Here is a 24,489-nt window from a genome sequence, read left to right on the forward strand (position 1 = left end):
GTTCGTATTAGAAATCGTAAGTTCGTTTCATAACCATGTATTACCCATTATCATTGATTCCCAAACCTTTACGATATTTAGTGGGGGGCTTCCCATTATGTATGTTACTAGACTAGGCGTATCCATAAGTGTCCTTCCCAATCCGAGGACAGTGGTGAGTATGAGTTTACGTAGGTTTTACGTAAGTGCCCTTCCCAATCCGAGGACAGTAGTAAGTATGTGTTCCGTAGGTTTTACGTAAGTGCCCTTCCCAATCCAAGGACAGTAGTAAGTAGTCTAGTAGTGTTGATAGTATAAGTAGTTATTTAATCCCATTCCCAATCACCAGGAATCCCATGCCTTAGTAAGGGTGTGAACTCACCTCGGTTTGCTCGGTTAGACTCTCAAATATAGCTAATAGTCAAGGTCGGTCAATCACGTCCTAATATGATTACCAGTTAGTCATTTAGTGGTTTCAAATAGAGCACAAAGTTCCTACACGTATCTATCACATATCATGCATCACTTTAACGGTTTATGCCCATATAAGTTCCCCATCCATTCCCCACTCATAAACAAACATACGATATTTCACATAACACATATAACATGTTAGGTCATTCACAGATAGCATATTCGACATTTAGACACGCAAATCACTACTTATGTCGTTTCAACTTAATTATCCGAAACTGGGCTGTTTTCGAGCATTTTAAAAATAGTTATCTTATTTCAAAAATTCCCAACTTTTTACAAAAATGCTAAACGACCCAACTATTATTGTGTAAAAATCTCGGGATCCAATTCATCACCAATATTTTATTAAAAATCATTTTCCCGACTGCACTAAGATTTATCTTTTTCTGGCTGCAGTCAACGGAATAATTCATTAAAAATTCATTGTAAGTCGGATTGACGAAATTCCAGTGGGACAATTACTACGACATCATTGTCCATCTACTGTACAGATTTCATGGGCTGATTCGACACAGAAATCAAGTTATGACTGAAAACATATCGCCCATTTTCTGCAGTAAAAATGCAGCTCTAGCTGCTGTTACAAATCGGGTCTTTAAAAATAGTAAACGAAGTCCAAAAATTACGATTCCGGTGCCATTAGAACCGTATTTCATAGTACATAAATCTAGACTTTAGAAAATACATTTTTCGTTAAGTTATGGTCCTGTTACAGCCAACTGAAGTTGGCTGTAAAAACCAAACAGCTTTCTGTTTCAGCTTTCAATTCTCTAATTTGTGTTCGATTAATTCCGTTAACATGTTTAGTGATCACGACAACATCAAACATCAATATTAACCAGCAAAATCATTAGAAAATCAACAAGAATCATAACAACACAAGATCTATATGATTTACACTCATATCTTTTCTTTATCCATCTTTTTATTCCATATGTTCAAGACTTTAGTGCAAGTTCTTTAGTGTTTCATAGATTTTCATCATCAAACAACTATTAAACACTTAAATAACATGAAAAATGAACGGATCTAAGTTCTTACCACTAGCTCAAGGCTAGGGGAGTTCGAGTGTAGAAAAGTGGTGGTTAAAAGCGAATAGAGAAGGTCCTTCAACTTCCGAGTGCACCAATCTTGCTTGTTGGACCTCTTGCACCTTTGGTTGTATGGAGAATGGCTTGAATGAGAGTTGATGGTGGTGATATGGTGGAGGGTGTTGGCTGCCGAAGGTGGGGAAAGAGAGGAAGAGAGAAGTTTGGTGTTGGATGTTGGATGAAATGAAGGTGGAAGTTCTAGTGTGCAAATTTATAAACCAACTTTCTTATTATCCACCATATATTATGTCACCTAGATATCAAACATTCTTTAATAAAATACTCAAACAATTGTGGGGTGTTCCCCACACCACAAAACCGTAGAAGGAGGGGGAGGGGGGTATGGTTGGGGTGTAATGCCATAGTTAGGATCTAGTTGCAATCTAATGTTATTTAGTTTGCATGTTTAGTGTGTTAATTAATATAAGGGGTGTTATGGTGTTCGGGGACCCTAACTAGCTCAGAAAAGTATAAACAATGTTATTGGCAATATTTTTATGTTCCGGGTAAAGTCCGATTGTTCGGTTTCATACTGTTCCATTAAAGTGCTTAATTAATCCGTAAAGTGTCATACATATATATTTTTGTAACGTTTTTGATTTTCAATACTCAGGAAAGCATAACGGACTATTTAATGACTTTTCTGTACACTATTAGTATGTTGACAAGTACAACTAAGTATAACACAGTAATCAGAGAGCAGTTAAGTAATTCCACACAGTCGTCAAGCACTTTAGTTATCATTAATAAATTGTACGGAATACATGGGATTTTGAGGGTTGTCACATTCTCCCCCTGTTAAGAAAATTCCGTCCCGAAATTTAGCTCGTGGTTACTGAGGAAGCTAGTTGTGTTGCGTTGGTTTCCTGGTTTTCCTGGGGTGTCACATCATCCCCCCGTTGATTTGGAATTTCGTCCCAAAATTTTGCGGTAGCTTCAGTCTCAGTAGTGGTTGCGTTTTTCTTAAACAACTGGGGATACTTGAGTTTCATTTGGTCTTCTCGTTCCCAGGTATACTCTGGGCCGCGACGAGCATTCCAACGAACTCGGACCAGAGGTATCCTGGTACGCTTGAGGATCTTAACATCTCGATCCGTAATCTCTACTGGTTCCTCGACGAATCGCAGTTGGTCGTCGGTAGTGAGCTCCTTGAGAGGAACTATGGGGGTCTCATCTGACAGACACTTCTTCAGATTCGACACATGGAAAACATTGTGAACTCCGCTGAGTTCTTCAGGTAAATTCAACTTGTAGGCGACCTTGCCAATTTTCTCAATAATTTCAAAGGGTCCAACGTATCACGGGTTGAGTTTACCTCGTTTACCAAAACGAACTACACCTTTCCAAGGTGAGACTTTGAGTAGCACTCGATCCCCAACCTGGAACTGGAGTGGCTTCCTTCGCTTATCGGCATAGCTTTTCTGACAGTCACGAGCTGCCGCCATGCGTTGTCGTATCTGAGCAATCTTCTCGGTTGTATCTACTACGAGTTCTGGACCAGTGATTTGACTGTCACCAACTTCTGCCCAACAAAGAGGTGATCGGAATTTATGTCCATATAATGCCTCGAATGGAGCGGCCTGAATGTTGGTATGGTAGCTGTTGTTATATGAAAACTCCACTAACGGGAGATGCTTTTCCCAGCCATTACCAAAATCGATTACACATGCCCTAAGCATGTCTTCAAGGGTTTGGATGGTGCGTTTAGATTGCCCATCTGTTTGTGGGTGATAAGCGGTGCTCATATCTAGACGTGAGCCAAAAGACTTGTGCATGGCTTGCCATAGCTCAGAGGTAAAACGCGCGTCACGATGAGAAATGATGGAGGTTGGCACTCCGTGCCTTGATACCACTTCTTTTAGGTAGATGTCTGCTAGAGCAGAAAACTTATCTGTTTCCTTGATAGCCAGAAAATGTGCAGACTTTGTCAGTTGGTCCACAATCACCCAAATGGTGTCGTTTCCGCGTTGAGATCTGGGCAGGCCAGTAACGAAATCCATGGAAATTTGCTCCCATTTCCATTTAGGTATCTCTGGTTGCTGAAGTGGACCTGATGGTTTCTGGTATTCGACCTTGACTCTCGCACAAGTCAAACATTTGCTGACGTAGGTTGCTATGCTGGCTTTCATACCAGGCCACTAGTATGTAGTCTTTAGGTCGTGGTACATCTTATCCGAACCAGGATGTACTGAATATCGAGACTTATGTGCTTCATCCATCACAAGCTCGCGTAAGTCTCCATACAGTGGAACCCAGATGCGTCCGTTAACATAGTAGGCGCCGTTTTCCTTTTGTTCTAGCTGTTGCCTCGATCCTCGTACGGACTTAGCCCTGATGTTCTCTGCTTTCAATGCTTCAACATGAGTATCACAAATCTGGGTGGGAAGATTAGATTGGATGGTAAGTTGTAATGCACGTACACGCTTAGGTATAGTATCCTTTCGGCTGAGGGCGTCGGCCACAACGTTGGCCTTGCCCGGATGGTATTTGATAGCGCATTCATAATCATTCAAGAGTTCGACCCATCGGCGCTGTCTCATATTCAATTCCTTTTGCTTGAAGATATGCTCGAGACTCCTGTGATCGGTGTAAATGGTGCACTTGGTACCGTACAGGTAATGTCTCCATATCTTAAGCACGAAAACAACTGCTCCTAGTTCCAAGTCATGCGTAGTGTAGTTCCTTTCGTGAACTTTAAGTTGGCGTGATGCGTAGGCAATGACTTTGTCACGTTGCATCAACACGCAACCAAGTCCTTGGATGGAAGCGTCGCAATAAACCACAAAATCATCTGTGCCTTCAGGCAATGAGAGGATAGGCGCGCTACAAAGTCTATCTTTCAAGTGCTGAAATGCTGACTCCTGTGTGACAACCCGCATAATTACAGGTACTGTACAAATTAATTAACCCTAATTATGTGCTTAATGACTGTGCTTGACTACATCTGACGCTTTAAACTGCTTACTGATTTATGTTATATACATACATGTGCATTCTTTACATACAGTCACTCTATTCATTTCATACAGACCCTTAGTGACAAACCTGATGCACAAAGCACAGTTAGCACAGTGAGCAGATAACTCAGACACATGCTGACAATGCCAGCACTTAGACAGATACTATTTTTAGGCCAGTATGGGCCAGGGATAAAACACTACACCAGTATGGAGTGTAGGGAAGTGAGGACCATAAGACTATGTCACTAGGTGATAGTTTGAGTGCCGGAAAGTGCCTAAAACGCAATTTAATTACAGAATTCCGCATTTTTAGTAGCAATTCAGCTTTTAACACACTCATATTATACAGAGTATTCACTAAATGGTCCTGGACACTTTCCTAAGTGTTGGAATTAATTTCCTTACAAAAAGATGCACAAAAGACGCTTTACGGGACAATTAAACGCTTTAACGGAACGATGCGAAACCGAACAACCAGACATTACCCGAGACACAAAAATATTGTCAGAAATATTATTCTATCATTCTTAATTGAGAAAAATGCCCGGATAGTCCCTGTGGTTTAGCATTTTTTCACCAATAGTCCCCAACTTTCTAAAACTACCTTAATAGTCCCCAACTTTTCATTTTTTTTTCCCGGATAGTCCCTGGGTCTAACTTCAGTTTGTTTTCTCTGTTAAGTGGGTGTGAAATGACCAATTTACCCTTTCCTTTAAAAGATCAAACCACAGGGACTATCCAGGCATCTTCTACATTTTTATTTATAAAACCCCACCACCACACTTCATCTTCAACCTCCACCCACCATCACCCTCCTCCACCCTCCACCATCACCGCCACAATCAGATTTGAGCAGAGGGATGCCGGTGGTGAGAAACCCTAAACTTTTACCATCAACCACCACCACTCCCACCCCCGGCTACTGCTAATCGACCACCATCACCAACAAACGAATAAGTCACATGATCTCATCCAACGACTTTTTCAAAAAAAGGAGTTTTCCAATGTACCCCACCGTCACCATAATCATCCAAGTCTTTGGCTCAAAACCCTAAGAGACCTTCACTGTCGAAACCTTAGGCGGCCATCACCTCTTTCTCTAGACTTCCTCTCTCTCCCTAAGCTCCCGAATCGAACAGAAATGTATTTCCGTTGCTTCAAATTGATAAAGGGCTTCTGTTCTACGAATTGAAACAAGTCAAAAGCATACAAAAATGGTACTGATTGTGTGGAGAATGGCAGGAAAAAGACGTGGTCGGAGTCCACAGTTTTCTGGCGTAGCTTGCTTAATCACAAGAGTGATTTCAGTGGTAAGCTTGAGGGTGTGTGGTTGTACGAAGAAACTTTAAAGAGTGGTTCAAGTTGTCCCTTTATACATGTTTGTTGCTTGATCAGGCAGTGGTAGGGTTATGGTGGTGGCGGCTGAGGTAGGGTTGTGGTGGTGGTGGCTGAGGTGAGAGAGAGAGGGAGAAGAGAAGGTGGTGGTTGGATGCAGTTGGTGCAAGGTGGTGATGGTGGTTGGGTGACAGGCGGTCTACGGTGATGGTGGTGGCGGCTGAGGTAGGGTTGTGGTGGTGGTGGCGGCAGAGGTGATAAAGAGAGAGAGAAATAAGAGAAGGTGGAGGTGGAATATAGGCATCCCTCTGCTCAAATCTGATTGTGGCGGTGATGGTGGAGGGTGGAGGAGGGTGATGGTTGGTGGAGGTTGAAGATGAAGTGTGGTGGTGGGGTTTTATAAATAAAAATGTAGAAGATGCCCGGATAGTCCCTGTGGTTTGGTCTTTTAAAGGAAAGGGTAAATTGGTCATTTCACACCCACTTAACAGAGAAAACAAACTGAAGTTAGACCCAGGGACTATCCGGGAACAAAAAATGAAAAGTTTTTTTTGGGTAAAGGGTTACCCCGATGAATTTTATATATGAAACAAATAAGAACAAGGGTATGTAAAAGCGACACACCAACTAGACTTGACATGCCAAGCCTAGGACACCACACGACACAATCCATCAAAACAAAACAACCAAACAAGACCACCAAACAAAAGACAGCCAAAGCAAATCTAAAACAAGACCCGAAAAACTACTAGCCCGGATCCACTAAATCATAGTTGCAATCTTCAATCTGCCAGGCCTTGAAGATCCTTTCCCTAGCCGAGCTCACACGGAATCTGAATCCCATCAACCGCAACCGAACCGAGCCTTTAATCTTCTTGGTAACTTGATCTGCCGACCTCTTATTATTAGTGAACAACCTGTTATTCCTTTCTTGCCAAATGAAGTACCAAGCAGCTGCTATTACCAACTTACACACAATGTGATCAACATTCTTTGATCTTGAGTGTTGCTCCACCCAAGTTAGAATTGATGACCAAGTAATGTCCACATTCGTCAAGTTTACCATCGCCTTCACTTTATTCCACACTTGAGCCGAGAAGTTACATTGAAAAAATAGATGATCACGACTATCCCGGTCATAGTTACATAGCGGACAACACATAAGGTTCAGATTTGTTTGACTACCTACTTCCCAAACTGCCATCCTATCCTGTGTCTTTAACTTATTTCTGAAAGCCAGCCATATATGAAACGCGTGCCTCGGGATACATTGAGAAAACCAAACCATGTTTGCCCACAAAGCATGATGCTCTCTACTCCGAATGGTGTTCCAAACATGAGCCGATTTAAAATCACCTATTTTTCCATCCAAATCTTTCCAAACAAGCTGGTCCACTGCATTAGGATCTAAATTGGGAACCGAGATAGTGATTAAAACCGGAAATAAATCAAACCACGCTTGAGGCCATTTCCAGTTTCCATTTTGATCAATAATCTCCGCAACCGTAGTCCGAAGGTTAAAACCAGCATTAGTAATGTACAAAAAATGAAAAGTTGGGGACTATTCAGGTAGTTTTAGAAAGTTTGGGACTATAGGTGAAAAAATGCTAAACCACAGGGACTATCCGGCCATTTTTCTATTCTTAATTAATTACGGTTATAAAAATCCCTATACACCATGTAAACATGACATACACCCACTAAACTTGGAAATACCCTTAGCCTTCTAACTTAATACCTATTAATTAACAAAAATTTACACTTTACCCCCCCCCCCTAACCGATTTTCTGCCATGATTAGTGAAAATGTTTTGTTTAGATTATGTAAAAAGAGAATCTCTATTCTGTTGGCCAAAAATCATAATATGATTACCCTAGGATTAGAAGAGTGCATGTTTCCAAGAATTACCATCATTACTATCAAGCTTACACTCAACCTCTCTCCTCCCTCTTATTTTCGGCACAAGCACCCCCACCCCCTCTCTCCATAACCGATTTCACCACCACCATACTTCACCATCTCCATTTTCTTCTCTAAAAGCTCTCATTCAAGTTTGAGGATTCATCCATAGAAGTGCAAGATTGAAGGGTTTTCAAGGAAGCTTGATTCAAGCCTTGTCACTAACATTCCACCATCATCTCATCCTAAGATTACTACCCTAGCCTTGTGCTAGTAGTAAGTCCCTTCATACCCTTGTTCCATCTTGTTCTTGTTATGATTTGTTGAATGTTCATCACACACAAAAGCTAAAATACTAAAATGTTGAACTTAAAATTCTGCATAAAAACCATATATAAAAAAGGTTCTATGAAGTTGAAATCTGGATGGTTTAGGGTTGGTTAAAGCATGATTGAAGTTTTAACATTTGTTCATCAATAAACCATGGTTAGGGTCCTTGTTTACGCGTTTTTAGTAACTTCTACAATGTAAACAGCTTGCTGAGTTGGATTTCCAGCCAACTTCAACAGGCTGTAACGGGACCATTTTAAATCGAAAAACCGATTTTCTGAAGCCTAAAATGTGTATTTTGGAATAACTAAACAAATGGCACTGGAATCGTAATTTTTCGAGACTGCTTACTATTTTTAAAAGACTATTTTTGGATAGCAGCTCAAGCTGCATTTTTACTGCAGAAAAAGTGTGATGTTTTTGAAGTCATAACCTGAAACCTGAGTGAAACTGACTCATGGAATTTTTACAGTAGTTGGTCACCGTTGTCAGGATGACCCTCCAACTGGAATTTCGTCAAACGGACTTATGGTTAATTTTTAGTGAATATTTCCGTAAACTGCAATCAGAAAGTAACAAATCTGATTGCAGTCGAGAAAATGATTTTCTATAAAATATGGGTAACGAACTGGACTCCGATATTTTTACATAATAAATTTTGGAACACATAGAACCTTCTGTAAAAATTTGGTAATTTTTAGAAAAGGTTAACTATTTTATAAAAATCCTCGAAAACAGTCCGGTTTTGAGTAATGAAGCTGAAATAAAGTATGTAACGTTTTGTATGTCGATATGTCGGTTTGGTTATTGAAAATGAACTATTGGATATATGTAAAAGAAAATGATATGCTATTTAAGCATGGACACCCCTATTTATAGAGGAGACTCTGCCGAAATTTTCCGAGAATCCGAACACTTAGTAAAATATTCGAGAAAATAGATACGAAATAGTTGTCTAACTATTTTTCTAAGAACGATAGTTAAGTTAAAATAATTATTATTGTTTTAACAAAATAATACCAAAGTGACATAACTCAAAACACCAAACTCTAAGCCAAGGCACGGCCCGATCGTCTAATAGAGTACGTTGTAGGTTGTCGTGTAGCGGAAAGAGTTAAGATTCAAGTCAAGACGCACTACGGTGAGTTCATGACCCCCTATTCCTTTACTGTTTTCGGTTTTATACTTCGGGGGTGGAATACATGTCTACGACTTATTTTAGACATTTTATAATTGGTATGATTAGCTTAAGGAGGCTTTTATTACGCGATCAAGTGAGTGGTGGGCATGACACTTAAGGCCATTAATCCTCATAGTAGGACCACGGGACATGAGTGATAGATCTATTTGGGTGTAGCGAGCCCACACCCATGAGGCCGGGGGCCCATAGTGGTGACTATGTCTTCATACCGGAGACAAATTTGCTAGGTTTGAGTCTTCCTGCATCATTCACATATACTATTGGATTTGCAACCCAATGGTGATCATTTTTCCTTATTGCTACATACAAGGGACTATTTTTACTTACAGACATATTAAACGGTTTATACACACAGACTTACACATGAACTCGCTCAACTTTTTGTTGACTTTATAAACTACATGTATTTCAGGTAATTAAGTTGGATCTGGCAAGTGTTGCATGACTAGGCAAGCTGCGTACTTCATAAGGATATCATCCAAAGTTGTAGGGTTTGGGAAGTGCAACTCCTTCCTAGACAAGTTGCATGTCTCTTATCCTTGTTTTGTTGATTAGTCTTTCGTCGAGTCTTATGAACTCTTTTTAAACAAGTCATGTTTTGTAACGTTTCTTTTTGTGGTTGATGCGTTAAGACAATATGTTATGCATTTTTTAACTATTTTAATAGATGAACATAATATGTTTTTATCATATAGCATGTTGTGATTGTTGCTATGGTATTAAGAAGTCACACCAAATAAACCCACGCTTCCGCAAAAGCCAGGGTGTGACAGCTTGGTATCAGAGCCTCGATCATAGCAAACTAGGATTCCTTCTCGAGTCTAGACTATGATCACTAGGGCTCTCACGAAAATGTTTTCAAACGTTTTTACATTTGCATACATTAAAAGTTCAGATCCAGGGCACAAACATTTTTACAAACAAAAGGTCACAAATACATTTTTTTCAAAATTTTTGTATCAGTCTTAGAGACTAAGGGAGATTTCAGTCTTAGAGACTGAGGGATTCAATCTTAGAGATTGGGGATGTTTAGCCTTAAAGGCTGGGGAAAATTTGCGTCTTAGAGACTGGGAGGTTGGTCTTAGAGGCCAGGGAGTTAGTCTGAGAGACTAGGGAATTCAGTCTTAGAGATTGGGTGGGATAGTCTGGGAAGACTAGGATGCATACATGACTTCATTATTATTTGTTTACATGCTTACCTTATCTGTGTGCATATGTTGTGGATGTGTTACAGACACCATGGCATCATCCGATAGTGGAGTATCCGACGCGAGTGACCCGAGGACTTTTACCTCTGATGACGAGATGGCTACCGATTCGGGAGTTTACACCTCAGACACCACGAGCACCGATGAAGACGACTTTCAGCCTTTTGCCCTACCGCTCTTCGGAGATGATGTACCCTTAGCTGACGGCCCACCAGGAGAGGACCTACCTCTTGTTCCAATCCCTGCCCCTCTCCCCTTCGCTGCAGTTCCCTTTGAGGAACAACCTATCGACGCGTTACCCGATGGTGACATCGACCTACTCATCTAGGGTCCCCCGGAGGGAGACCAGGATGGTGGGGCCCCGGTGGAGGACGGTGTTCCGCATGTTGATATCCCAGTTGTTGATCCTATTGTTCCCATGGTCGAGCTTCCTGATATGGAGGTTCAGTCTGATTCGTCCGCTTCAGGTTCCTTTGAGTCGATAGCTTCTCATATCCTACCGTTGGGACTCGGTTACATTCCTCGCATGGACGCTGATGAGGAGATGGAGTTGGAGCAGCCTGCTGAGGCTCCTGTTCATCCAGATGATCCGATTCCTGCCATGCTTGCTGATTATCAGCCCGCTCCAGTCACTTCCGAGCCCGTCCTTGCCATTGATCCTGTTACTGTCACTGATACACCCGTTGTTGCACCACCAGCCGTTGAGATACCCCATGTAGCACCCATACCCGATCCCATGGCGATTTTTGATGACCTGGCACCGTTTGCTACCCACATTGACCCGAGGTACGCTAACTCCAGCAATGGGTGGATTGAGGAGGATGACTACCCTCCGTACGTAGTCCCAGTCACTCCCCCTCCCACACCCATCGCTGTACCACTCGATGCTTGTAACACCCCAAAATGCGCAATTTATTTATGCTATTTTAAATGTCTAATAATGTAATATTAACTAAGTTAAAAGAATGTGATAATAGTTCAACAAGAATGAAAGATTATGAGTTAATTGTCAACCATTAGAATTAGAGGGGCTAAAGTTGCATATAGTAAAGAAAGTTTACCATTTAATAAAATAAAACAAAACACACCTCCTGGTGTGTTCTGTGGATCGATCAAAGAAAGGAACCAAGGGGGAAAACCCTAAGTTCTACAAATCAGCAAGATTGAAGGGGAAATCAAGATCAAATAACCTGCATGAACTCAATTCTCTAGTAATCTAAGCTTGTCCTACAAAGAGGTAAGTCGAAATTCTGAAATTGATGAATTATAGAATGAGGGTTTCGACCCAATCATGAATGTATGCAGAAATTTGTGTGTCTAAGAGTTAGGAAAATACATTAGAACAAGAATTATGTTTGATTCTAGATAGTTGGGTGATTTTTAGCAAAAACCCACTTGAACTAGGGTGATGATGAAGAACATGGAATGAAATTATATGCTAATTGTTGCAATAGTAAGTGTAAGAGTTATTATTGATAGATTAGTAATAGTTAGAAACTGATTTGGAATGATTATTGTGGGAAATTTGATTGTTTTAATGATTTAAGAATGAACTAGTAGAATCATGCATTGAACACTTGTACCCTATGCTTTATTCATGTTATGCACACCAAGTGTTTGACAAAATGCCACAATAAAGATGTTAGTCTTGTATGTTACAAACCTTATGTGGATTGAATGTGTTTGATAAGTATGAGCCAAATTGAGTATAGTTTTATCAATTGATGTATGTAATTGAGTGTGAAACATAGATTTAAAAGAATGAATGGTTGTATGTAGGCGTTAAGGAAGAAAGTTCGAGTCAAGTGAAGCAACAAGGGGATCAAGACCGAGGTACGCTACTAGTACAAATTTTGGTTTTACTTTAGATATGTGTTTATCCATAATTGTGTTAATTTAAGTTAAGCATGGTTAAGTCACACGAATGGACCCTTCACTTGAATGGGTCGAATGATGGAATTGTAAGACTAGAAAGATTGGCATGGAGTTCCGTTGGAACTCACTACCGTACAAGTATGAAAGAATGTAGTTTAATACAAGTCGCGAATGTCACGTTTATTTCAAGTTCGTAAGTTAAATTTCTTGGATTGGAAGGAAACTTTGTTCTAATGATTTTGATGTTGTTGTGGTTATGTAGGTAAATCTCATGTCTAGTTATCAAGCTTTGCCCGGATCGAACACACCTCAAGCCCGTCAAGCGCTCCGCATTTTGTATAAAGTCGATGTCAAATTACCTAGTTACTTATGTTTATGCTTTGTACTTAAACTAGTTTGGTCATGGTTGTCTTTTGAAAAGTTGTCGTAGGTGCGTACATACTTAATGGTTTTCGAAACTAAGGATAGGTCATATTTTGTTGTGAATGTCATGTCTTTGAACGTTTGCGTATAGTTGAATGAAGTTTGTTTATGAAAAACAGGGTATCGCCCGTTTACCAACGGGTCATGCCCAAATTTTGTTAGAAAAGTATGTTGTTATTTAAATAAATTTAAGAAAAAAAAATTTATGGACGTTACAAGTTGGTATCAGAGCCTAGGTTTGAGGGATTCAAGCATCAAACACTTGAACTCAAACCGAAGCTCATGTGAAGAGTGTGTTCGACCCGCGGCGCGAAGCAAGTAAGTACTTTAAAGATTATTTCGTATTATGAATGAGTTATTTAGGGAACGTTAGGAAAGATCATCATGGGATGATGTGTAAAGGTCTGGGACGAAACGGATTGGTACGGGTTAAAACGGGATGAACAGATGGCTGCAAAAAAATAAGAAACTCATCAAAGCATGCTGGGCGTCACCGTAAATTACGGTGACACCGTAATTTACGGTAGACACTGGGAGGAAATTCCACTGCCGTAAGGCAGTAGCTTTACACCGTAAAAGAAATATTGCCACCGTAAATTACGGTGACACCGTAATTTACGGTGGTACCTGTTTTCAGCCTTTTGCAATTGTGATGTTTTGCTTAATGTTTTCTATCGTACGTGAAGTATTGCAAACGCTATAATAAGACTCTAAAGAATAGTAGTATGCACGAATGTTAACTTTCAAGGAAGTTATGTACTAATAGAATGATTATATGACTGAAAGGATGATTGAATGTTTGGGATAAGAAGGATGTTTATGTGTAGATGACGGATTCGAATGAGGATGAAACGGCACAACAAGAACAGCTGAAAACTATGATCTCGGAAGAGATTGGAAGGGCAATCCAAGCAAGTACTCCTCACTTAGCCCAAGAAGTGGAAAGTCATGTGCTAGAAATAGTAGAATCAATGATGACGAGTAAGATAGACGAGTTAAAGGGAATGATCAATGCAATGCAAGAAAGGAAAGGAACTCGCAAGTGCACTTACAAAGAATTTATGGCGTGCAACCCGTTACCATTCAAAGGAGAAATTGATCCTATAGTATGTCAAAGGTGGATTGCAAGTACGGAAGCGGTGTTCGTAAGGAGTCATTGTGAAAAGGAGGATCAAGTGATGTTCGCCACCGGTTTGCTACAACTCCGAGCTAAGGATTGGTGGGATGTTTATAGTAAAGAGCTTGGGGAAGAAAAAGTTCAAGTCTTGACGTGGCAGGAGTTCAAGGAACCTTTTCTGAAGCATCATTGTCCACAATCTGCCATCGACAAGATCCAAGAAGATTTCTTACATCTTCGTCAGAAAGATGAAACCATTGATGAAATCACCAACGTTTTCCTTGACAAGCTGAAGTTCTGTAACGAGATAGCAGGAACGGAGAGAATGAAGATAAACCGTTATTACGGTATGTTGAAGGCTGAATATCGGGAGTTCATAATTCCCGCTAAATGTGAAACTTTGAATGAGCTCATTGAACTGGCCCGAGATAGGGAGATTGAAATGAGAAGACAGGCGGAAAGGGGCGAAAAGAGAGCATCTGAAAATGTTTCTAGCTCGAGCCCTTCAAAGAAACCAAAATTTCAAGATCAAGGCAAGAAGGATAAGGCGAAGGGTAGTATTCCAAAATGCAAAACGTGCGGAAAGTTACCCACGGGGGAATGTTTGAAAGGGAAAAAGGGTTGTTACAACTGTGGTCAAGAGGGGCACCCATACTATAGGTGCCCTAATCCTTCAAGAACGTGTTACAACTGTTTCCAACCGGGTCATATTAAGGCTGAGTGTCCCAAGCTTCAACAGAAAACTGATAAGGAGGCAAGAAAGGAGGAAGCCCCAAGAGCTAAGGGGAGGATGTTTCAGATCACAACCGAGGAAGCGAAGGACCATCCGAATGTTGTATCAGGTATATTCTCATTGAACTCGATGCCTACGTATGTGTTATTTGATACCGGTGCCAGTAGATCGTTTGTATCAAGTGAATTAGTGTCACACCCCTCCTTTAGAATCGAAAGACTGCGTGTACCATTAGAAGTAGAAATAGCCGATAGTAAGAGTTACTTGTTGCACGAAGTTTGTAGAGATTGTGAAATAATCATTGAAGACGAAAAGTTTGCTATCGACCTTATTCCCGTGATATTGGGGGAATTTAAGGTTATAGTTGGCATGGATTGGCTAGCTAAGCATCAGGCCGAAATTCAATGTGAGAAGAAGGTAATTCATGTGTTAACATCGGAAGGAAAACGAGTAAGCATACAAGGGGAAAGGAATATCAATTCGAAGCTTTGTTCTATAGTCCAAGCATACAAGTACGTACGAAATGGAAGCAAGGCATTTCTAACTTACGTGGTGGATACTAAGCAGAATATCCCTATGATAGAAGAGGTTGAAGTTGTGAATGAGTTTCTTGATGTTTTTCCGGAAGATTTACCGGGGCTTCTGTCACACCCCGACCACGTAAAACATCAAATCGTGGCGGAAACGTCGGGGAGTGTTGTAACAGAATTATTGTTTCACAACCATGGCATTTAAAGTATTATCTTATTCATCACCCGAGGGTGGAATTCATTGTTCAAACAAGAACCAACAAGCCACATTGTCTTAAAACTACAGAAATAAAGAGCACATGACGAAATTAAACTACGTCTAGTTTTGTTTTATGTCACTAAGGCCCAAGTCCACCCTAGCGTGTCACGATCATCCTACGCATTTGCTCCTGAAACACATGTGAAAATAAAGTACGTTAGCATAAAAATGCCAGTGAGTAACATAGGTTTTGTGAAAATAGGATTCATGACTTAGGTTTTAGAAAAGGGTTGTTTAACAAAGTCAGTCATGGTCCTTGTAACATGTTTTGTTTTATAAATCATTTGAAAAGCGATGATAAAGTAGATGATATGTGAAAAAGTAATGTAAGGTTAAATGAATAACTAAGTAAAATGAGTTTGTATATATATTTATCGAACAGTGTTGTAAAACAATGTCTTATGAAAAATGTGTTATTTGTAAGAAAAATGATTAAGTCCAAGTTGAATGACTTAAATAAACCACCCAATGAAAGTTGCCCATGTCTAAACCATTTGCCCAATGTTATTGTGAAAACCATGTCAAAATGTATATATATCAATATCAACATTGTCTATGTCAAATATCAATCATGTAATGTGTAATCAAAATGTCAATGTATGGTTAGTGAAATATGTATCAACTAAACCATAGGAAAAATGCACAAAACAGTGTATTGAAGTAAAACATGGTTTAAATCAACGCTATGTTTTGTGGAAAATGCACGCTATAATGAATACAAACATTTATGCGGTATTGTGAAAATGCATACATTCAAGCCTTGCAACTGTGGTGATAAACCTTTAAACAAATTAAAGGTCTATCTGTCTAAATGTTTTAATCGAATTCGGTCATTCCTTCCAATCCAAACATACCCAGGATTTCAGGAATGGGAGTTGTCAATTCCTATGGTACCATTACCTACTAACGAGCGGCGTGATCAATGTTAATGAATGTATATTGTCCCACTTAAAAAAACCAAATGTCATACCCAAAATGTAAGCATGAAAATGTCATGTAAAACAAATGCACTAAGTATGATGAACATACATAGCGTGAAAATGTCATGTAAAAACAAATGTACTAAGTATAATGAACATACATAGCGTGAAAATGTCATGTAAAACAAATGTATTAATGAACATAGCAAGTATATGATATGAAAGCATGAAAAGAATGAAAGTAACAAGTAGGCACATGTGTTTCACCCCAAAATGTTTGGAAAACAGTAAAAGAGCGGACTATGTACTCACTTGAGATTGCTTAGAAGTCGTAGAACAACCACCAAGCAATGCTAGAAGATCACGGAATCAAACAGCACCTATAAAGGCACCTACATTAATAAACGGACCTATCGGAGGATCGGGTAGTACGAGGGTTCGCAAACCAAATAAGTGTGGGAACTTATGTAATATGGTTTGACAAAGCCTACATACTAAAACGAAACTTATCCTAAGTGCTTTTGACCCGTTACGACCCGCTTAGGTAGCTTATGCTACTTTAACGCGTCGTTTGCGTAAAACGCGCTTGAAACGCCTAACTAGCCCTATGACAAGCAAGATATGCCTTAACACACTTAATATTGTTGCTAAATCAGTTTAGGTGTCAAAATTTATGTTACATAAGTTTAAAATGAATTTTAGTGTAAAAAGGGCATTTTGGTAATTTACCTAAAGCATAAGAACCACTTGTCATACAACTACTCAAATGGCGTGACCATAAGGTATAACCTTGAAAGGTTATTCCCTATACACTATGGTCACCTAATGTGTTTGGTCGGATCCTAATGATCGACCAAATGGGTCGGGTTCGTAAGTATAAGCGATTGATTAGATCGCTTACCCTTACGACCCTAAACAAGCACAAAACTAAAAGCGACGAGCTAAACATGCTAGAACATGTTTAGAAAACAGGTTTTGGTATTAAAACAAACGGTTTTAATACCCTAAAGTAGTTTGGTTACAAAATGCGCAAGAAAACGCATTTTGACCGAAACTACGGCTCGTCACTAAGCCTAGATAACGTGGTAATCAGTAGGTATAGTCGCTAGGGACTATAACCAACGTGATTACGCTCACGTTATGAAGTTCAAACGAACTTCGCATTGACCATAAACTGGTCAATGCAGAAAGTCAAACAAAGTTTGACTTTCGGACTCGAAAAGCAATAAAAGAATGAAAGAATACTTACAACGGGTCCCCGCAAGATTGAATTCCGAGTACTCTCAGGTATGAAGTGTCAAAGCACCCCAACTTAGAGAGCAACCTCTGAATTCAAGTGTGAGGGAAATGGGCAAGACATGGAGGGGTATATATAGGATTTGGTGAACCGTTAAGATCGTTCCTCGCAAAGCGTGCTTCGATCTTGGCCATCCATGTGTACCCATAGTTTTTAAAAACCATTTGAGCCCATTATTTCAGTCCCCTGATTCGAAAATACCATTTGCAATGGGTTTTTGAGTGCATAACAGCTGTTAGCAGCTGTTAAAACTGTTTTTGCAGTTCTGGGGACCTGACGCGGCCCGCCTAAGGATTGCATGAATGTTCACGCGGGCCGCCTGGGCAAAGTTTGACAGATTTGTCAGTTTTGGTCCCTGCAGCTTAGAAACATGCGTTTCGGCCCATTTTTGACACGTTTAAGCCCCGTTAATCTCATTTCAAGGCTCTAAAATGAAGTTAAAGTATAGGGGACTCAAAACATGCTCAAAAATATCTCGGATGTCGGTTCGTTTGGTCGTACGATCGTGATGTTCGCTTAATTACGACGGAATGCGCATAAGCGCGAAAAATTATCCAAATTGCGCGACGAATGGATTTTTCTCATGCCAAACATTAAAACATAATATTTTAATGCTTACATAAATTTTTGGATGTCCGGAAGTAATCAGAACGTAAGATATGCGCGAAAGTGCAAACTTATGCACTTTTTGACACTTTTAGTCCCTGAATGAGCATAAAGTTTATTTTAGCACACCGAACCCCTCAAAGCCTATTTCTAAGCTATGTAAAGGATATTTAAGGTGTGTTTAACTTATGATCATGTTCCGGAATGTTCGTTACAGTTCAAATCGGCATACTTTCGCAGTTTGTCAATTTTAGTCCCTGTAAGCGAATTAACTGAATTTTGCCATACCAAAGCCTTCGAAACTTATTTCTAAGTTATGTAAAGGTTATTTAAGGTATGTTAAGCATAAAATGATGTTCCGGAGTATTTGTTGCATATAACTGATTACGTTTTCGTACCAGTTTGCGTAAAATTCTCCAGAAAGCGATATAGAGTTTGAAATCGAATAAAGCCAAAACATGAAAAACATCAAACATGAATAAACAAACATTGGGATCAAATAACTTTATTTCATTGATAACCGAACTGTTTACAATGATTACAAGCACAAATGTCACAGTCTCCCCTACTTGTGGGAATTTCGTCCCGAAATTCGTTTAGAGGAAACTCGTGGGAATAGATGTGGATACTTCGCCTTCATTTGATCTTCACGTTCCCAAGTAAACTTAGGTCCACGTTTAGATTCCCAGCGAACTTTAACCAACGGAATGCGCTTGCGTTTAAGCCATTTGACTTCACGATCCATAATTTCCACAGGTTTCTCAACAAAATGTAGTGTTTTATCAACACGAATTTCGTCAAGTGGTATGTGGAGGTTCTCATCAGCTAAACACCTTTTGAGGTTGGATACGTGAAAGGTTGGATGAACATTTCCAAGTTCAGGAGGCAATTGAAGTCTGTAGGCTACCTTACCGATTCTTTCAACGATCTGGAATGGTCCAACGTATCTAGGTGCAAGTTTTCCTTTCTTTCCAAATCTGATCACACCTTTCCAAGGTGAGACCTTAAGTAATACTCGATCACCGACTTGAAAATCCAAGGGCTTGCGTTTTAGGTCCGCGTAACTCTTTTGACGGCTTCGAGCTGCCTGTAAGTTATCACGAACTTTCTTTACCTTGTCAGTTGTCTCCAGAATGAGGTCAGGTCCAGTAATCTGAGCCTCACCTATCTCATTCCAGCAGACTGGTGAATGACATTTTCGACCATAGAGAGCCTCGAAAGGAGCCATGTTGATGCTGGAGTGATAACTGTTGTTGTAGGAGAATTCAATCAATGGAAGATGTGAATCCCAACTACCACCGAAGTCGATCACACAAGCTCTAAGCATATCCTCCAAAGTCTGGATTGTTCTTTCAGTTTGGCCATCAGTTTGTGGATGATAGGCTGTGCTCAGATTGAGTTGGGTCCCCATAGCAGATTGCATGGTTCTCCAAAATTGAGAAGAGAAACGAGCATCCCTGTCCGAAATAATGTTCAAAGGAACACCATGTCGAGATACAATTTCATCCACGTAGATTTTAGCCAAATCATCAGCAGAAAAATCCTCACGGATTGGCAAGAAATGCGCTGATTTAGTAAGACGGTCCACAATTACCCAGATGGCATCGTGACCTTTCTTAGTGCGCGGAAGTTTAGTAATGAGATCCATAGCGATGTTTTCCCATTTCCAAACTGGAATCTCTGGTTGCTCCAAAAGACCATAAGGATGCTGGTGTTCGGCCTTAACCTTAAGACAAGTAAGGCATTTTGAAACGTATAAGGCAATGTCTTTCTTCATACCAGGCCACCAATACTGAGTACGAAGATCCTTATACATTTTGTCTGAGCCAGGATGGATAGAATAACGAGATTTATGGGCCTCATCCATAAGCAAAGTACGAAGATCATCTTGGCTTGGGACCCACAAACGGTCCATGAAATAATACGACCCATCTTCCTTCAAAACAAGATCAGGCTTAATGTGATAGGGTAATTCCTTACCCATCAAGTCTTGTGAAACACAAACATGCTGAGCCTGAGAAATGCGGGCTTGAATATCTGATCGAGCTTGGATAGCAGTTTGATCACGAATACAATGAAGCATAGTACGTTCCTTACGACTTAATGCGTCAGCCACGACATTCGCTTTACCAGGATGGTAGCGAATTTCGCAATCATAGTCGTTTAGGAGTTCGACCCAACGTCTTTGCCTCATGTTGAGTTCTTTTTGATTGAAGATGTGCTGGAGACTTTTGTGGTCAGTGAAAACCACGCATTTTGTACCGTATAAATAATGTCTCCAGATTTTGAGAGCGAAAACAACTGCACCTAACTCAAGATCATGCGTGGTGTAGTTTCTCTCATGTACTTTCAATTGTCTAGATGCGTAGGCTATGACTTTGTTCCTTTGCATTAGAACACAGCCAAGACCCAATTTCGATGCATCACAGTAGACAACGAAATCATCGTTGCCCTCAGGCAGAGTTAGAATAGGTGCATCACAAAGCTTCTGCTTCAAGGTCTGAAACGCTTCTTCTTGCTTAGATCCCCATTCAAAGGGTTTGTTCTTCTGAGTTAGAGCAGTTAGGGGAACTGCAATCTTCGAGAAGTTTTTAATGAAGCGGCGGTAGTAACCCGCAAGACCAAGAAAAGAACGAACCTCAGTAGGAGTAGTTGGCGTATCCCAATCCTTAATCGCACTGATCTTGGAGGGATCTACATGAATACCTTGTTCGTTGACAATATGTCCCAAAAATTGAACTTCCTTAAGCCAAAATTCGCACTTGGAGAATTTGGCAAAAAGTTGTTCTTTCTTTAGGAGTTCCAGAGTAAGACGAAGATGTTGCTCGTGATCAGCTCGCGTCTTAGAATAAATCAAGATATCATCAATGAAAACGATGATGAACTTATCTAAATAAGGCTTGCAGACCCTATTCATCAAGTCCATGAAAACAGCAGGAGCATTGGTCAAACCGAATGGCATGACTGTGAACTCATAATGCCCATATCGAGTGCGGAATGCTGTTTTGGGAATATCCTCTTCATGCACACGAAGTTGATGATACCCAGAACGAAGATCAATCTTCGAAAAGCAAGTAGCACCCTGTAACTGGTCAAAGAGATCATCAATGCGAGGTAGGGGATATCGATTCTTGATGGTAAGCTTATTCAGCTCACGATAATCGATACACATTCTGAAGGATCCATCCTTCTTCTTGACAAAGAGAACGGGAGCACCCCAAGGTGAAAAGCTAGGACGGATAAAGCCTTTGTCAGAAAGCTCTTGAAGCTGCTTAGATAGCTCTTGCATCTCAGATGGTGCAAGGCGATACGGAGCTTTGGCAATAGGATTTGCACCAGGTACAAGATCAATATGGAACTCGACTTGGCGTGCTGGGGGTAGACCAGGTAATTCTTCAGGAAACAGCTCCGGATAATCCCGAACAACAGGGATATCTTGAATAGACTTACCTTGGTCTTTATCTGCCGTAACATGTGCCAAGAAGGCCACATAGTTCTTTCGCAGATACTTCCGAGCTTGAGAACAAGACATAAGCTTGAGGCTACTAACAGGTTTGTCACCACGAACCTGTAGGATCTCACCTGACGGGAGCGGCACACGAACGATCTTCTCAAAACAAACCACCTCTGCGCGATGCTTGGCTAACCAATCCATACCCACAATAATGTCGAAACTTCCAAGACGCATAGGCGTGAGGTCAATAGGAAAAAGGTGGTTGCTAAGGTTTAATTGGCAGTTGCGAAGAATGGAATTAAGAACAATGGGTTCACCATTCGCAACTTCAACAGTCAAAGGTTTACCTAGTTTTGTTCTAGACACGCGAAGCAATGGTTCGAAAGATAAAGACACAAAACTTTTATCGGCCCCTGAATCAAAAAGAACAGACGCAGGTTGATTATTAACTAAGAACGTACCGTTCACCACTTCGTTGTCTGCCTGCGCCTCAACAGCATTCATATTGAAAGCTCGTCCACGAGCCTGAGCCTGAACTGGATTTGCATTAACCAGCCTTGGACACTGGTTTCGATAATGAGTCAGGTCTCCGCAATTAAAGCATGAGCCGGGAGGGTAGTGAGGTCGTGCAGCTTGCTGTTTTTTTTTTGGGTAAAGGGGTTACCCCGGTGAATTTTATTAAAAAGAATAAAGAATCACGCAAGTGTACCAGAAATAGCACACAAGAGCTAGACTTGGCATACCAAGTACTAGCACAACCAAACATCCCAAACAAACAACCAACCTACAAACCAAAACAAAAACACCAACAAAACACAAAAACAGCCCGAAGCCAAACCTACGGCAACTAACAATACATCGTTAACTCAAAAGCCTCTAGCCCGGATCAAAACTCAGCGCCTTGACTTGGAACTTCCATCTCTCTAGCATCAGAGGGTGTTTCATACCTTTCCCAGCCTTGAAAGTCATCAGCTTTAGACGAACTGTATGAAGAACTATGTTTGCGATCACTGTTGCATTTCGCTGATTTCTAGAAAACAACCTATTATTTCTTTCTTGCCATATGAAATAAGACGAAGCCGCAACTACCAACTTACTGACGATGCTTTTCGCTGAATTATTAATAGCATAATGAGAGAGCCACGCAACAATGGAGTCCCACTTTTCATCAACCGAATCCATATAAGCCAAATCCTTCACCTGATTCCACACTTGCAACGCATAAGAGCATCGGAAAAATAAATGATCCCGGGAATCCTTACCCTGATTGCACAACGGGCAGCACATAAGATTCAAATTAGTTGCACTTCCAGCATCCCAAACCCCCATTCGATCCTGGGTTTTTAGCTTGTTCTTAAGAACAAGCCACAAATGGAAAGAATGCCTTGGAATACTCTGGCCGTACCAAACCAAGTTTACCCAATCCACCTCTTCACCGCGCACCCTGATACTCTCCCAAGCTTCACTAGCGCTGAACTCTGAGGTGTTTCCCTGCCTATTCTTCCAAACGAGTTTATCCGGAACATTATGAACAATATTCGGAGGCACTAGGTTAATCAACACTGGGAAAAGATCAAGCCAAGCAATCGGCCACTTCCACCCATTATGAGAATCAATGAGATCTGAAACTGAAGATAGCATGGTGAACCCCGCACCATGAATACGTCTCGGAGTTATGAAATCCCGCAACGGACTAAAAACACACCAATTATCATTCCAAGCATTAGCCTTGGTACCATCACAAATCAAATACCAAATGAACGGACGAATAGCTGGCCGGATAGACAAGATTTTCCTCCACCCCCATGTCATAGTACCACGAAAAGGAATTTCCCAAAAGTTTCTCCCTTTGATCCTGTACGAATGAACCCATTTTACCCAGAGAGAATCCCGCTTAGTAAGAATACTCCACACATGATTAGCAAGAAGTGCTTTATTCGAGTCATGAATTCTTCTAATACCCAGACCGCCTTCGGCTTTCGGAAGGCAAACATTTTTCCAAGCAACTTTCGGAGAAGAACCCTTAGCCATCCCTCCTCTCCAAAGAAAATTCCGCATACGCTTTTCAATGTCTGTAACTATACGGAGTGGAAGCATAAACACAGAAGCCCAGTATATATGCATAGCCGAAATCACTGAATTAATAAGTTGGAGCCTTCCTGCAAATGAAAGAGACTTATTTAACCAATGATCAATTTTCTTGTCAACCCGATCCACTAGAATTTTGCAATCCTTCGCGGAAAGCTTGGTTGAAATCAGCGGCACTCCCAAATACTTAACAGGGAGCTCTCCCTCTTGAAACGGAAGTAAAGAGCTAATCGCTTGCTTCATCTGGCCCGAAACATTGCTGAAATAAACCGTGCTTTTGGCTAAATTCGGAGTAAGACCCGAAGTTCTCGTGAAAAGATCCAAGGCATCCCTTATAATACGAATGGAGACCAAATCCGGATTTGCAAAAATGAACAAGTCATCAGCAAAGGATACATTAATAATCTTCTGAAGCTTACATTTTTCATGGTACCGAAACGCAGGGTGATCATCGGCAGCCTTATGTAATAATAACGAAAGAACCTCCATGACTAATGTAAATAGGTAAGGGGATATAGGATCACCCTGTCTAAGCCCCCTCCTTCCTTTGAAATAACCACACAGATTCCCATTAATGCTAAGAGAAAACGACACAGTTGAAACACACGTCATAATCCATCCAACCATTTTAGGAGGGAATCCAAACCTGGTTAAGATAGATTTGAGAAATTTCCAGCTGACAGTGTCGTATGCTTTCTGGATATCA

The 24,489-nt window shown here is 40.6% G+C and overlaps 1 protein-coding gene and 1 long non-coding RNA gene across 2 annotated transcripts; both read left to right on the plus strand.

Moving 5' to 3' along the window:
* The first annotated feature begins 11,601 nt into the window (after positions 1–11,601).
* Positions 11,602–12,795, plus strand: LOC110865462. Its single transcript, XR_002550684.1, has 3 exons — positions 11,602–11,718; positions 12,261–12,314; positions 12,619–12,795. It is a non-coding gene; the product is annotated as an uncharacterized LOC110865462 (long non-coding RNA).
* Positions 12,796–13,606: 811 nt separating this feature from the next.
* On the plus strand, positions 13,607–22,367 carry LOC110944754. Its single transcript, XM_035985452.1, has 2 exons — positions 13,607–15,046; positions 22,353–22,367. Exons 1-2 carry the CDS (start codon positions 13,607–13,609, stop codon positions 22,365–22,367), a joined length of 1,455 nt encoding a protein of 484 aa, XP_035841345.1.
* Positions 22,368–24,489: the final 2,122 nt, after the last annotated feature.

This window comes from Helianthus annuus, chromosome 16 (genome assembly GCF_002127325.2).
Source record: "Helianthus annuus cultivar XRQ/B chromosome 16, HanXRQr2.0-SUNRISE, whole genome shotgun sequence".
NCBI lineage: Eukaryota > Viridiplantae > Streptophyta > Magnoliopsida > Asterales > Asteraceae > Helianthus > Helianthus annuus.